This window comes from Bombina bombina, chromosome 5 (genome assembly GCF_027579735.1).
Source record: "Bombina bombina isolate aBomBom1 chromosome 5, aBomBom1.pri, whole genome shotgun sequence".
Classification (NCBI taxonomy): Eukaryota; Metazoa; Chordata; class Amphibia; order Anura; family Bombinatoridae; genus Bombina; species Bombina bombina.
In genome coordinates, this window is record NC_069503.1 from 965,555,229 (window position 1) to 965,571,854 (window position 16,626).

A 16,626-nucleotide genomic window follows, 5' to 3' on the forward strand; every position below is an offset into this window, starting at 1 on the left:
TATGGCAAACGGTCCCTAAGGTGGAGGGAGCAGTTTCTACTTTAGCTAAGCGTACCACTATCCCGGTGGAGGATAGCTGTGCCTTTTCAGATCCTATGGATAAAAAATTAGAGGGTTACCTTAAGAAAATGTTTGTTCAACAAGGTTTTATATTACAACCCCTTGCATGCATCGCGCCGATCACGGCTGCGGCAGCATTTTGGATTGAGTCTCTGGAAGAGAACCTTAGTTCAGCTACGCTGGACGACATTACGGACAGGCTTAGAGTCCTTAAACTAGCTAATTCATTCATTTCGGAGGCCGTAGTACATTTAACCAAACTTACGGCTAAGAATTCAGGATTCGCCATTCAGGCACGCAGGGCGCTGTGGCTAAAATCCTGGTCGGCTGATGTAACTTCTAAGTCCAAATTACTTAATATACCTTTCAAGGGGCAAACTTTATTTGGGCCCGGTTTGAAAGAAATTATTGCTGACATTACAGGAGGGAAGGGCCACGCTCTACCTCAAGACAAAGCCAAAGCTAAGGCTAGACAGTCTAATTTTCGTCCCTTTCGGAATTTCAAAGCAGGAGCAGCGCCAACTTCCACTGCACCAAAACAGGGAGGAGCTGTTGCTCGTTACAGACAAGGCTGGAAGCCTAACCAGTCCTGGAACAAGGGCAAGCAGACCAGTAAACCTGCTGCTGCCCCAAAGACAGCATGAACCGAGGGCCCCCGATCCGGGACCGGATCTAGTGGGGGGCAGACTCTCTCTCTTCGCCCAGGCTTGGGCAAGAGATGTCCAGGATCCCTGGGCGCTAGAGATCATATCTCAGGGATACCTTCTAGACTTCAAATTCTCTCCCCCAAGAGGGAGATTTCATCTGTCAAGGTTGTCAACAAACCAAATAAAGAAGGACGCGTTTCTACGCTGTGTACAAGATCTATTATTAATGGGAGTGATCCATCCGGTTCCGCGGTCGGAACAAGGACAAGGGTTTTACTCAAACCTGTTTGTGGTTCCCAAAAAAGAGGGAACTTTCAGGCCAATCTTGGATTTAAAGATCCTAAACAAATTCCTAAGAGTTCCATCGTTCAAGATGGAAACTATTCGGACAATCTTACCCATGATCCAAGAGGGTCAGTACATGACCACAGTGGATTTAAAGGATGCTTACCTTCACATACCGATTCACAAGGATCATTACCGGTATCTAAGGTTTGCCTTCTTAAACAGGCATTACCAGTTTGTAGCCCTTCCATTCGGATTGGCTACGGCTCCAAGAATCTTTACAAAGGTTCTGGGTGCCCTTCTGGCGGTACTAAGACCGCGAGGAATTTCGGTAGCTCCGTACCTAGACGACATTCTGATACAAGCTTCAAGCTTTCAAACTGCCAAGTCTCATACAGAGTTAGTTCTGGCATTTCTAAGGTCGCATGGATGGAAAGTGAACGAAGAGAAGAGTTCTCTCTTTCCTCTCACGAGAGTTCCATTCTTGGGGACTCTTATAGATTCTGTAGAAATGAAGATTTATCTGACAGAAGACAGATTAACAAAGCTTCTAAATGCATGCCGTGTCCTTCATTCCATTCAACTCCCGTCAGTAGCTCAATGCATGGAGGTGATCGGCTTAATGGTAGCAGCAATGGACATAGTTCCCTTTGCACGCCTACATCTCAGACCGCTGCAATTGTGCATGCTGAGTCAGTGGAATGGGGATTACTCAGATTTGTCCCCCACTCTGAATCTGGATCAAGAGACCAGAAACTCTCTTCTATGGTGGCTTTCTCTGCCACATCTGTCCAGGGGGATGCCGTTCAGCAGGCCGGACTGGACAATTGTAACAACAGACGCCAGCCTTCTAGGTTGGGGCGCTGTCTGGAATTCTCTGAAGGCTCAGGGACAATGGAGTCAGGAGGAAAGTCTCCTGCCAATAAACATTCTGGAATTGAGAGCAGTTCTCAATGCCCTTCTAGCTTGGCCCCAGTTAAAGACTCGGGGGTTCATCAGGTTTCAGTCGGACAACATCACGACTGTAGCTTACATCAACCATCAAGGAGGGACAAGAAGCTCCCTAGCAATGATAGAAGTATCAAAGATAATTCGCTGGGCAGAGTCTCACTCTTGCCACCTGTCAGCAATCCACATCCCGGGAGTGGAGAACTGGGAGGCGGATTTCTTGAGTCGCCAGACTCTTCATCCGGGGGAGTGGGAACTTCATCCGGAGGTCTTTGCCCAAATACTTCAACGTTGGGGCAAACCAGAGATAGATCTCATGGCGTCTCGCCAGAACGCCAAACTTCCTCGCTACGGATCCAGATCCAGGGATCCGGGAGCGGTTCTGATAGATGCTTTGACAGCACCTTGGAACTTCAGGATGGCTTATGTGTTTCCACCCTTCCCACTGCTTCCTCGATTGATTGCCAAAATCAAACAGGAGAGAGCATCAGTGATTCTAATAGCGCCTGCATGGCCGCGCAGGACTTGGTATGCAGATCTAGTGGACATGTCATCCTGTCCGCCTTGGTCTCTACCTCTAAGACAGGACCTTCTGATTCAGGGTCCATTCAAACATCAAAGTCTAACTTCTCTGAAGCTGACTGCTTGGAAATTGAACGCTTGATTTTATCAAAACGTGGTTTTTCTGAGTCGGTTATTGATACCCTGATACAGGCTAGGAAGCCTGTTACCAGAAAGATTTACCATAAAATATGGCGTAAATACCTATACTGGTGTGAATCCAAAGATTACTCCTGGAGTAAGGTTAGGATTCCTAGGATATTGTCTTTTCTACAAGAAGGTTTAGAAAAGGGTTTATCGGCTAGCTCATTAAAGGGACAGATCTCAGCTCTGTCCATCTTGTTACACAGGCGTCTGTCAGAAAATTCAGACATCCAGGCCTTTTGTCAGGCTTTAGCTAGGATCAAGCCTGTGTTTAAAACTGTTGCTCCGCCATGGAGTTTAAACTTAGTTCTTAACGTTTTACAGGGTGTTCCGTTTGAACCCCTTCATTCCATTGATATAAAATTGTTATCTTGGAAAGTTCTATTTTTAATGGCTATTTCCTCGGCTCGAAGAGTCTCTGAGTTATCAGCCCTACATTGTGATTCTCCTTATCTGATCTTTCACTCAGACAAGGTAGTTCTGCGTACTAAACCTGGGTTCTTACCTAAGGTAGTCACTAACAGGAATATCAATCAAGAGATTGTTGTTCCATCCTTGTGTCCAAATCCTTCTTCAAAGAAGGAACGTCTTCTACACAATCTGGATGTAGTTCGTGCCCTCAAGTTCTACTTGCAGGCAACTAAAGATTTTCGCCAAACTTCTTCCCTGTTTGTCGTTTATTCTGGACAGAGGAGAGGTCAAAAAGCTTCTGCTACCTCTCTCTCTTTTTGGCTTCGTAGCATAATACGTTTAGCCTATGAGACTGCTGGACAGCAGCCTCCTGAAAGAATTACAGCTCATTCCACTAGAGCTGTGGCTTCCACTTGGGCCTTTAAGAATGAGGCCTCTGTTGAACAGATTTGCAAGGCTGCAACTTGGTCTTCGCTTCATACTTTTTCCAAATTTTACAAATTTGACACTTTTGCTTCTTCGGAGGCTATTTTTGGGAGAAAGGTTCTTCAGGCAGTGGTTCCTTCTGTATAATGAGCCTGCCTATCCCTCCCGTCATCCGTGTACTTTTGCTTTGGTATTGGTATCCCAGAAGTAATGATGACCCGTGGACTGATCACACATAACAGAAGAAAACATAATTTATGCTTACCTGATAAATTCCTTTCTTCTGTTGTGTGATCAGTCCACGGCCCGCCCTGTTTTTTTAAGGCAGGTACATATTTTTTAAATTATAATTCAGTCACCACTACACCCTTGGTTTCTCCTTTCTCGTTGGTCTTTGGTCGAATGACTGGAGGTGACGTAGAGGGGAGGAGCTATGTAGCAACTCTGCTGGGTGAATCCTCTTGCACTTCCTGTAGGGGAGCAGATAATATCCCAGAAGTAATGATGACCCGTGGACTGATCACACAACAGAAGAAAGGAATTTATCAGGTAAGCATAAATTATGTTTTTGTAGTGCTATTATGTTGTCATTCTTTCTGCAAAAACATTTGTGCATGGAGCAAGTGTGTATACACTATGTGCACCTATATTCATATACATCCCATACTAGGGCTGGGGCGATATGGTAAAAAAAAAATCACGATTTTTTTTTTTTTTTTTGGAAAAAAAAACGCAATTGCGATTTAATCGCAATTTTCTTATAAATGACTAACGCCTTCATTTTGCATTATAAAGTTTATTTAACACTACAGAATCTTAATGTACAGGTTTCTCAATGTTCAATACACTCTTGTAGCATAAAAATACAAACCACAAAATAGTTAAAATAAAATTTGCTGCCTGTGATGTGATTAAATAGTAGCCACTAGCCAGTTATTAGGTATTATGACACACAACATTGTCATGTTTTCTTGGACAGTCATTCTAACAGTGGACCGTGGTATGATTAACAAATGAAGCAGTATAAGACACGCACGCGGGCACACGCGCACACACACGTACGCACGCACGCACGCACATACACACACATATATATATATATATATATATATATATATATATATAGATAGATAGATAGATATATAGATATATAGATATAGATGCAATTTAGTTAACCCAGTAGCAGAGGGGACTGCAGTTTTAGCCTTTTTGGGAGCCGTGGGGTTAACTGCATCTGCTATGTATTTGAGCCGTTTCTCAGAGTAGCAGGAGATTGTGTGAGAGGTTACATAATGTTTCAGACTACAGATGTCCCTAGGAGGAAATATAAGTAAGTGGCTTTCTCTCCTGTTCATTCCTGCATGTGCTCTGCTTTAGAACAGAAAGTGAAAGTAAAAACAGCCATTTTACAAAATGTGTGCTAAAACCAACCACTAGATGGAGCTGGTTTGCAAGAAATCACAAACAAATCAATATTACAGCCACTTCTGAGGATTTTTTTTTATTTAGCAAAAAATCGCGAACTTTGGCGGTTTTAAATCGCATATGCGATTAATCGTGCAGCCCTATCCCATACCCAAGAACATATATTGTCTGCATCAAATATGTTCCATTGCTGGCTTGCTTATGAAGCACAGTAGTTGAACTCAGTGCATGAGGCAACGTATACAATTTTTTAAATGAGCCACCTTAGGATCAGTAATAACATTCAGGTTATCCATAAATTGAATGGAGCCAAATCAAAATTAATAGAGTGTACAGAGCAGAAGGGGAGAAAAAAAAAAAGGAAAATGGGTTACCATCACCACCTGCTGCAATTTTGGTCAATATTATCGCACTATGCTGAACAGATTGTACCCATTGTCATATTATAATATAAGGGTAGGGGTCTGGATCATCAGTCCCCTGTTTTGCTTTAACATACATTATCCAAGGCTCCCATGTGTCTAGTAATTGTTCCTTATTGTTTAATAATTCAGACGTTAAGCTCATCTGGAAAAAATACTCCTTTTTTTTTCTAATTAAAGAGATACTAAACCCACATTTTTTCTTTCATGATTCAGATTAAAAAAAAATTATAGGGGTTAGGGGGATTAAAGGATTTGTGGCATTTAAGACAATTGCTGAATTAGACACTATAGTATATCATAGTAATTTTAAAATATTGAACATATATACAGACAAAAAATATTACCAAAAATTGGGGATATATATATATATATATATATATATATATATATATATATATATATATATATATATATATATATATATATATATATATATATATATATATATATATATATATATATATATATATATATATATATATATATATATATATATATAAAACCTAGCACTCACTTACAAGCTCTCAGCTAAGATTTAAAAGCAAAAATGGAAAGGTTAGTCACCGCATCTGGCCAAATGGGACAAGCTCAGGTACCACGTCAAGGTCCTTTCCAATACCCGAGACCCTAAAACAGCCTTCCGTGTTTTGTATATGTCTAGGGTGATTACATATTCCTGTGCACCCTTCCCTTGTTTTCAGTTTGTTTGGATTTGAAAGCTTGCATTGTGTGGCTGTTTTAGGGTCTCGGGTATTGGAAAGGACCTTGACGTGGTACCTGAGCTTGTCCCATTTGGCCAGATGCGGTGACTAACCTTTCCATTTTTGCTTTTAAATCTTAGCTGAGAGCTTGTAAGTGAGTGCTGGGTTTTCTCTGTGTGTTGTATTAATTTGTTTTGTAATTTTCCCTATGGTTCTTGCACCCAGACCTGTCTGGGGTTAACTGCTTGTGGCTCTGGGGACAGCACAGCTTCCTGTGAGTGCCAGTGCACCCAGGGCTGAGCATGTTGCAGGGTTATGGGATGTGTACCCGGTCCGGTATGAGAGTGCAGTTCCCTTCCGTGTTTTATGTATGTATATATATACACACACACGTGTATATCACTACCACTTCTAATTTTGTCATAATTGTATGTAATCCAACATTAATTGGGTAGGGGCTGTCAGGAGTATAGAGGTTAATAGGGATAAGGGGTGTAGGCAATTATTCATACATAACAGACTAAGCGCTCAAAGATGTCGTCCTGCCTGCGTACTGCTGAGATTGAACCCAGTCAGCTGATTTCTAACTGAATCCCTATAGCTTAAAACACCATTCAAGCATACATTGTCTCAAAGTTCACATAAACAAAGTGATGTATAATTATGTTATTACACTCAATCGTTGAAGTTTAATGTAGTGAGGGCTTATCAGTCTCTCTAAATATTTGAGACCCGGATGTGCATCACTAGTGTCTTATGTCAATCTATTAAAGATCGCAACAATGTAGCGAAAGATCCCTATCTTCAAAACAAACATTCAAGCGTGCATAGTCTCCAAATCTGTATAGCAATGTGATACATCAATAAACTACAATCCCAAGTATCATTCAAAAGCGTAGTGGGTACAAATAAAAATCCTGTACAAAGTCGCATACGAGTGACGGAACGCGTCGGTGGGCGTGGCCTGAGAGGGGTTGTTTTTGGAGTGAATAGCAGCTCTGTTTTAAACTCTCATTCTATTTTGTTGTGATCTGTTTGAGATTGATATACAGGCATTTAGTGACATATACTGCACTCACATGCGAAGAGGGATTTGATTTGTACACCCCTCACATTTTTGTAAATATTTTTATATCTTCATGTGACAACACTGAAGTAACGGCACTTTGCTACAATGTAAAGCAGTGAGTGTACAGCCTGTATAACAGTGTAAATTTGCTGTCCCCTCAAAATAACTCAACACACAGCCATTAATGTCTAAACCGTTGGCAACAAAAGTGAGTACACCTGTAAGTGGAACTATCCAAATTGGGCCCAATTGGCCATTTTTCCTTCCCGGTGTCATGTGACTTGTTAGTGTTACAAGGTCTCAGGTGTGAATGGGGAGCAGGTGTGTTAAGTTTGGTGTTCTCTCTCTCTCTCTCTCTCTCTCTCTCTCTCTCTCTCTCTCTCTCTCTCTCTCTCTCTCTCATACTGGTCACTGGAAGTTCAACATGGCACCTCATGGCAAAGAACTCTGAGGATCTGAAAAAAAGAATTGTTGCTCTACATAAAGATGGCTTAGGCTATAAGAAGACTGCCAAGACCCTGAAACTGAGCTGCAGCACGGTGGGCAAGACCATAGAGCGATTTCACAGGACAGGTTCCACTCAGAACAGGCCTTGCCATGGTTACCCAAAGAAGTTGAGTGCACGTGCTCAGCATCATATCCAGAAGTTGTCTTTGGGAAATAGACGTATGAGTGCTGCCAGCATTGCTGCAGAGGTTGAAGGGGTGGGGGGTTAACCTGTCAGTTCTCAGACCATGCGCACTGCATCAAATTGGTCTGCATGGCTGTCATCCCAAAAGGAAGCTTCTAAAGATGATGCACAAAAAATGCCAGCAAACAGTTTGCTGAAGACAAGCAGACTAAGGACATGGATTACTGGAACCATGTCCTGCGGTCCGATGAGACCAAGATAAACTTATTTGGTTCAGATGGTGTCAAGCGTGTGTGGCAGCAACCAGGTGAGGAGTACAAAGAAAAGTGTGTCTTGCCTACAGTCAAGCATGGTGGTGGGAGTGTCATGGTCTGGGCCTGGGTGCTGCTGGCACTGGGGAGCTACAGTTCATTGAGGAAACCATGAATGCCAACATGTACTGTGACATACTGAAGCAAAGCATGATGCCCTCCCTTCGGAGACTAGGCCGCAGGGCAGTATTCCAACATAACGACCCCAAACACACCTCCAAGACTACCACTCCCTTGCTAAAGAAGTTGAGTGTAAAGGTGATGGACTGGCCAAGCATGTCTCCAGACCTAAACCCTATTGAGAATCTGTGGGGCATCCTCAAACGGAAGGTGGGGGAGTGCAAGGTCTCTAACATTCACCAGCTCTGTGATATCATCATGGAGGAGTGGAAGAGGACTCCAGCGGCAACCTGTGAAGCTCTGGTGAACTCCATGCCCTAGAGGTTTAAAGCAGTGCTGGAAAATAAAGGTAGTCACACAAAATATTGACACTTTGGGCCCAATTTTGACATTTCTACTTAGGGGTGTACTCACTTTTGTTGCCAACGGTTTAGACATTAATGGCTGTGTGTTGAGTTATTTTGAGGGGACAGCAAATTTACACTGTTATACAGGCTGTACACTCACTTTACTACAATGTAAAGTAGTATCATTTCTTCAGTGTTGTCACATGAAAAGATATAATAAAATATTTACAAAAATGTGAGGGGTGTACTCTTGTGAGATAGTGTGTGTGATAATTTAGTTTCTTTCATGTAATTAGCAAGAGTCCATGAGCTAGTGACGTATGGGATATACATTCCTACCAGGAGGGGCAAAGTTTCCCAAACCTCAAAATGCCTACAAATACACCCCTCACCACACCCACAAATCAGTTTTACAAACTTTGCCTCCTATGGAGGTGGTGTAGTAAGTTTGTGCTAGATTCTACGTTGATATGCGCTCCGCAGCAGGTTGGAGCCCGGTTTTCCTCTCAGCGTGCAGTGAATGTCAGAGGGATGTGAGGAGAGTATTGCCTATTTGAATGCAGTGATCTCCTTCTACGGGGTCTATTTCATAGGTTCTCTGTTATCGGTCGTAGAGATTGATCTCTTACCTCCCTTTTCAGATCGACGATATACTCTTATATATATACCATTACCTCTGCTGATTTTCGTTTCAGTACTGGTTTGGCTTTCTACAACATGTAGATGAGTGTCCTGGGGTAAGTAAGTCTTATTTTCTGTGACACTCTAAGCTATGGTTGGGCACTTTTTTATAAAGTTCTAAATATATGTATTCAAACATTTATTTGCCTTGACTCAGGATGTTCAACATTCCTTATTTCAGACAGTCATTTTCATATTTGGGATAATGCATTTGAATAAATCAATTTTTTTTTTCTTACCTTAAAATTTGACTTTCCCTGTGGGCTGTTAGGCTTGCGGGGGCTGAAAATGCTTCATTTTATTGCGTCATTCTTGGCGCGGACTTTTTTGGCGCAAATTTTTTTTTCTTTTTCCGGCGTCATACGTGTCGCCGGAAGTTGCGTCATTTTTGACGTTCTTTTGCGCCAAAAATGTCGGTGTTCCGGATGTGGCGTCATTTTTGCGCCAAAAGCATTTAGGCGCCAAATAATGTGGGCGTCTTATTTGGCGCTAAAAAAATATGGGCGTCACTTTTGTCTCCACATTATTTAAGTCTCATTTTTTATTGCTTCTGGTTGCTAGAAGCTTGTTCACTGGCGTTTTTTCCCATTCCTGAAACTGTCATTTAAGGAATTTGATCAATTTTGCTTTATATGTTGTTTTTTCTATTACATATTGCAAGATGTCCCATGTTGAAGCCGAGTCAGAAGATACTTCTGGAAAATCGCTGCCTGGTGCTGGAGCTACCAAAGCTAAGTGTATCTGCTGTAAACTTTTGGTAGCTGTTCCTCCAGCTGTTTGTATTGAATGTCATGACAAACTTGTTAATGCAGATAATATTTCCTTTAGTAAAGTTACATTACCTGTTGCTGTTCCATCAACATCTAATACTCAGAGTGTTCCTGATAACATAAGAGATTTTGTTTCTAAATCCATTAAGAAGGCTATGTCTGTTATTCCTCCTTCTAGTAAACGTAAAAAGTCTTTTAAAACTTCTCATTTTTCAGATGATTCTGATTCTGATAATGGCTCTTCTGGTTCAGAGGATTCTGTCTCAGAGGTTGATGCTGATAAATCTTCATATTTATTTAAAATGGAATTCAACAACATTAGTAGAGATATTGTGGTTCCTTCATTATGTCCTAATCCTAAGAATTCTAAGGAGAAATCATTGCATTCTTTGGATGTAGTTAGAGCTTTGAAATATTATGTTGAAGCCACTAAGAATTTCCGAAAGACTTCTAGTCTATTTGTTATCTTTTCCGGTTCTAGGAAAGGTCATAAGGCCTCTGCCATTTCTTTGGCATCTTGGTTGAAATCTTTAATTCATCATGCTTATGTCGAGTCGGGTAAAACTCCGCCTCAAAGGATTACAGCTCATTCTACTAGGTCAGTTTCTACTTCCTGGGCGTTTAGGAATGAAGCTTCGGTTGATCAGATTTGCAAAGCAGCAACTTGGTCTTCTTTGCATACTTTTACTAAATTCTACCATTTTGATGTATTTTCTTCTTCTGAAGCTGTTTTTGGTAGAAAAGTACTTCAGGCATTCATTATAAAATTTAAACTTTATTTTGGGTGTGGATTATTTTTTCAGCGGAATTGGCTGTCTTTATTTTATCCCTCCCTCTCTAGTGACTCTTGTGTGGAAAGATCCACATCTTGGGTAGTCATTATCCCATACGTCACTAGCTCATGGACTCTTGCTAATTACATGAAAGAAAACATAATTTATGTAAGAACTTACCTGATAAATTCATTTCTTTCATATTGGCAAGAGTCCATGAGGCCCAACCTTTTTTGTGGTGGTTATGATTTTTTTGTATAAAGCACAATTATTCAAATTCCTTATTTATGCTTTCGCACTTTTTTCTTATCACCCCACTTCTTGGCTATTCGTTAAACTGAATTGTGGGTGTGGTGAGGGGTGTATTTGTAGGCATTATGAGGTTTGGGAAACTTTGCCCCTCCTGGTAGGAATGTATATCCCATACGTCACTAGCTCATGGACTCTTGCTAATTACATGAAAGAAATGAATTTATCAGGTAAGTTCTTACATAAATTATGTTTTTTGTATTAAAACCCATGATAACATGCTTACCTGTTTATTACCATTAAATCTTCTTTCATTCAGTTGACTTATGTTTATTGATTTATGTATTAACCCAGTTTTTATTTTGTAGAGGTGTAGGTTCTGGATGCAACTCCAAAGAAGTAATTGAGAAACTTAAAAGCCTGAAAGCTGATATCGTCAATTTGGATCTTAAAGAAAAGACACTAGATCAACAAAAAGCTTGGTTGCAGCAAAGCATTGAAAATATAAAGGACGATACAGTAAACAACAAATATCCTTTAACAAAAATTTAAACTACAATTCTTCATCACGTCTAGTATAACGATGTAGAATTATAAACATTTGTGATCTACATTATTTCCATCCTGTGGCATTAATAAAAACTGTTAAAATGTTGTTCTCACTTTATCATTGTGATATTCTATTCTTTGTTGTTTTCTGATCAGTAGAGAATCTTAGAGAGCTTTTCAAAAGGGAAAAAATCAGGCCTGCAAGTGTTAAATAGATCACAAACAAGCATTCAATAGGCATTGAATAATAAAGTGATACATATTTAAAAATCTATATAATAGGAGGCTTCCTTTGCTTGGCTTTAGCTGGGTATACATTTTAATCTGTAACTGATATCTCCTATTTAAGCATGAAAAGAAAAATATATCTTAAATGTGAATTATGTTTAAAATTATTTAAATTGATTTTTTAATCTATTGCATTAAAGGGAAAGTCAAATTTAAACCTTCATGATTCAGATAGAGCATGCATCTGTAAGACACTCTGTCAGACAGAGCAGGAGCGAGCTGCACTGTGTCTAATGGCGCGGTCGGGCCGGGCTGTGACTATACAGCTGGCCCGATGCGCTCAGTAAAAACAGACCCGCTCAGCAGAGCCCAGAGAGCGGGTCTGTAAAACAGCAATATTTTTTCAAAATAAAAAGGCAATATTATGATTTAAAAAGTTTGGCTAATGTAATGTTATATAATTCTGCACTATGTGCAGAATTATATAACATTATTTTTAAGGTTTACTGTCCCTTTAACTTTTTTTTTTCAAATTTGCTTTGTTCTCATTGGCTCATCAGATGTTTTCAGCTTTCTCCCAGTAGTACATTGCTGCTCTGGAGCTCACAAACTGTTTAATCCCTTTGAAATGGGGGTAAATATATAGTTATATACAAACAATAATACAGTAATAAAATAGTCTAACATATTAGAGCACTTTATTTTTGCATTTTATGTCCCTTTAAATTGTTTAAAGTAATGGTAAACTTTTCCCCTTTTTGTATAAACGGATCCGGAATGTTAGCAATATTTTAGATGGAGTTTAATTCATCAGTTTAACGTAGTGCTTAAATTCAAATACCCCGCACTCCGTCCGCCCATTTCAAAACTAATTTTGAATCCGGCTTCCTCCAGTCGTGTGCCCCACAAGCTGGACACCAAAGGGGGCATGCAACGACTGGAGGATGCCGGTTCAGCATAGATATGCTAAATGCAATTGGAGATGCATGCAGGCAGAGGAACGGTGGGATGTTTATCGTAGCACAATGGTAAATATATTAAAAAAAGAAGTGTCGTAAAGTTATTAATGAATTAAAGTGCCCCTGTTTTTAATATTTTTAGTTACTGGGCAGTCACTTTAAACTCCATGTAAAATATCGCTTACATTCCAGATCTGTTTATCCAAAGCAGAAAGGGGCATTTGCACTAGTTTTATACTCTGTTATATGTTCTGTATGTATTGGGTACTTGTAAAGCACGGCTAATCACCCGTAAGGGTCTCAAGACGCTGCTCATTTTATCAACCTCTGAAGGATGAAAGGCTGAGTGGACCTCGCCGGGGATCGAACCTGCAACCCTTGGGTTGCTACAGAACTCAGCCACAGTGCCTTAGCATGCTGAGCTATCTGTTGTAAATCCTTGTTTCTTAATGGCGGCTCTTAAGTACCCCCAACAGTCCAGGTTTTCATTATAGCTGAGCCAGTGCATAGGTGCAATAATAAGCTGATGGATGAGAACAGGTTAGTAACCATGGTGTTACTGATCAGTGGATTACTTAATCTGTGCACTGGTTCAGCTATAATAAAAACCTGGCCTGTTGGGGGCATTTGAGGACCACGGTTGAGAAACACTGTTCTAAATAATTATGTAAATGTGCTGTTTTGCAAAACCATTCATGTTTAGACTATAATTCAATTATAAACCTGTATGTAAATATTGTACAACTGTCACAACTAGGCATATTTAAATACATCTTGTGGTGGCACCAGACTAGTTCAGAACTTAAAGGGACATGAAACCCACATTTTTTCTTTCATGATTTAGATTAGAAAGAGCATGCAATTTTAAACAATTTTCTAATTTAATTCTATTATCTAATTTGCTTCATTCGCTTGATATACTTTGCTGAAAAGCATATCTAGATAGGCTCAGTAGCTGCTGATTGGTTGCTGCACATTGGTTGCCTCGTTTCATTGGCTCATCCATTATGTAATTAGGTAGAAATAAATTTGAATGCTGTTTAAAATTGTATTCTATACTTGAATCGTGAAAGAAAAATTTTGGGTTTAGTGTCCCTTTTTAAGATTTTTTTTTTTTTTCTCCCTAATATGCAATATACCGGTAACTATCCTGAAGAGAAGTCTCTGACTTATGTGTTGTCTCCTGTTTTCAAATTTGTACACCCGTGATATGTGAAATAATTCTACATTTTATGTTTTGATTTTCTCAAGAAAATAAATTGTTCCTTAATAGTTATACATTTTCTTATGTGACTCATGAAGATTTATGCAATTGCTTTCATGGTAAGTACATTGGTTTGTATTGATGTTTGCGGTTACATCATTCACAGCTGATATAAGTAACTTTTTTTCTTCTTAGAAGACACCCTTCTTGCAATTCAGGCTCCATCTGGTACACAACTGGAAGTTCCAATTCCTGAAATGGTAAATTATTGGGAGATGGAGATTGGTAATTGTGTAAATAAAGATAGAAAGTTCATGAATAATATGGTAGAATTTATGTTGTAATGGGGAATCACTGGGATGTTATAGAGTGAATGTTAAATGGGGTTAAGTGGATGTTCCTTGTAAGGTTTACAGATGTTATTTATACTTTGAGACGGAACGTCTTTACATTTCAAAAATCAGTGTCATTGAACTGAAATCCACAAAACATGCAAACATGTATTATTCATTTCCTAAGCAGAAAAAATGGTAAACTATAATTTGAATAGCATAAAAACATTTAACTTGTTTTGCATCAATTTTCAGGGTCAAAAAGGAAGCAAGAAATATCAGATTAGTCTGAAGAGTCAGTCGGGGCCTATCCAAGTATTGTTAATTAATCAAGACTCCAGTTCTTCAAAGCCAATTGTTTTCCCAGTTCCTCCACCTGATGATATTCCACCATCCTATTCTCAACCAGAAAAATCATTAACTGCATTATCAGCAAAGTCAAGTAAACCATCAACAATACAGGAAGACTGTCCACAAAATCAAGTGGTACCAAATAACTTTTCACAGCCTGAAAAGTCATTACCTGCATTTATTTTGGATGAACAGTTACAAACACAGTCCCAGCTTTCACAGCAAAAAGTGGCACAAGATGACTATTTGCAGGCTACCTTATCCAATACATTAACTTCAAGTAAACCATCAGTGAAAGAAGAAAACTTTCCACAGAAAATAGCACAGGATAATACTCTGGAGGCAGGGACAACCACAGGTCAGAAATGCTTTTAAGTTCTCTGTCTATACTATGTTCTTTACTGATTTTTAGTAATTGCAGTCCGTTAAAGCGACATTAATTAAAGGGACAGTATACACTAACATTTTCTCCCCTTTGATCCATTTTACTTTCTGTAGTGGATTAAACGGTTTACAAATCGCTCCTTAGCTTATATATCGGCATTTTGCCTGTGCTATCCCTACCTATACTGAAAGTTTATATACTTAAGTATAGGCTATTGACAAGCTATGTAAACACAGCCAGCAGAAGACATAACAATCCCAGTGGGGTTAGAGAGAGAGTTATAAAATGTTAATTTTCTTTTGTTCTTTCTAAATATTGTATAGACCAAAATAAGAAAGGAAAGTATTTGAGGGGTAAGATAGATGTCTGATCTGTCTGCAAGCTTAGCCTATTTTCATGGGTAGGGGTTTCAAAGATCAAATCCTGCTTTTTAATTAAAAAAAAAAAAGAAACATAAAGGAGTGCATTTGATACACTGCGGCTGGTATAATAATTAATTGGGAACACATTAAGGAGAAAACTGTTTTACAGTACTCTGTCCCTTTTTAAACCACTGGGCACAACTAGGATAAAATGGTAACGTAATGCTATTGCTTTACCACTAGTTTCTGTATAGTAACTGCTTACCATGCTATTGCTTTTGCACTTTTTCCTACAGCTCTCGTCAGAGCCAATCTTCTATTTTGACTTTTTAAAGTTGCTAGATGGTGAAGCTCTGCCTCTTTTTCTACTGGGGTTTGCCATCTCGGAGCACAGATAATCACACCCTTTGACAGAAGCGTTTTTTTTTGTTTGTTTTTTACGGACAGTAAACCCCAATAATGTTATTGTTTAAAAAGATAGATAAACCCTTTATTTACCATTCCCTAGTTTTGCATAACCAACACTGTTATAGAAATATACTTTTTACCTCTGTAATTACCTTGTATCTATGCCCTCTGCAGACTGCATCCTTATCTCAGATTTTTTGATAGACTTGCATTTCAGGCAATTAGTGCTGACTCCATGTGCACAATGTTATCTATATGAAACACATGAACTAACACCCTCTAGCTGTGAATCTGTCAAATGCATTTAGATAAGAGGTGGCCTTCAAGGGTTTAGAAATTAGCAAATGAGCCTACCTAGGTTAATCTTTCAACTAAGAATACAAAGCAAACTTGTTGATAAAAGTAAATTAGAAGTTGTTTAAAATCACATCTGAATCATGAAAGATTAATTTTGACTAGACTGTCCCATTGATTAATATTGTTTAAATGGGGGGGGGGGGGAAACCTGCAGTCCCCAGTATGAAGGGAGCTTCTGCATCTGACATCTTTTAAGGTATTGAGATAGAACTGTTTTGGAAAGAGCTGCACACACAGGAGAAAATACAATAAAATGAGTAATAACCATTATTTTGTAGTTCTGCTCAGCAACTTAATGTCCCTTTTAAATATTATGATTTTACTTATTTATTTTTCAATGTTTAGCAATACTAAAACAAAATTACATCTTGATTGCAAACATTTTTTTTTAAATTGTTTGTCTGCCTCTTAAAGGGGGTGGGAAAAGAACCCTAAGCTTCACCTTTTAGGTGGTTTGAACTCGCTTATTTCTCCAGTTCACTAGTTTTGTTTTTATTCCAGATGACA

The 16,626-nt window shown here is 39.2% G+C and overlaps 1 protein-coding gene across 3 annotated transcripts in view; it reads left to right on the top strand.

Moving 5' to 3' along the window:
* LOC128661023 (transcription factor E2F5) overlaps positions 1-16,626 on the top strand; it is a 102,986-nt gene that overhangs the window by 14,079 nt on the left and 72,281 nt on the right. For 2 of the 3 annotated variants that reach the window (XM_053715165.1, XM_053715167.1), the window contains exons 3-6: positions 11,353-11,514; positions 14,000-14,043; positions 14,120-14,184; positions 14,512-14,965. In XM_053715165.1, the coding sequence (XP_053571140.1) occupies positions 11,353-11,514; positions 14,000-14,043; positions 14,120-14,184; positions 14,512-14,965 (725 nt within the window). The remainder of the gene's footprint in view (positions 1-11,352; positions 11,515-13,999; positions 14,044-14,119; positions 14,185-14,511; positions 14,966-16,626) is intronic. The other variant, XM_053715166.1, reaches the window with a different exon arrangement.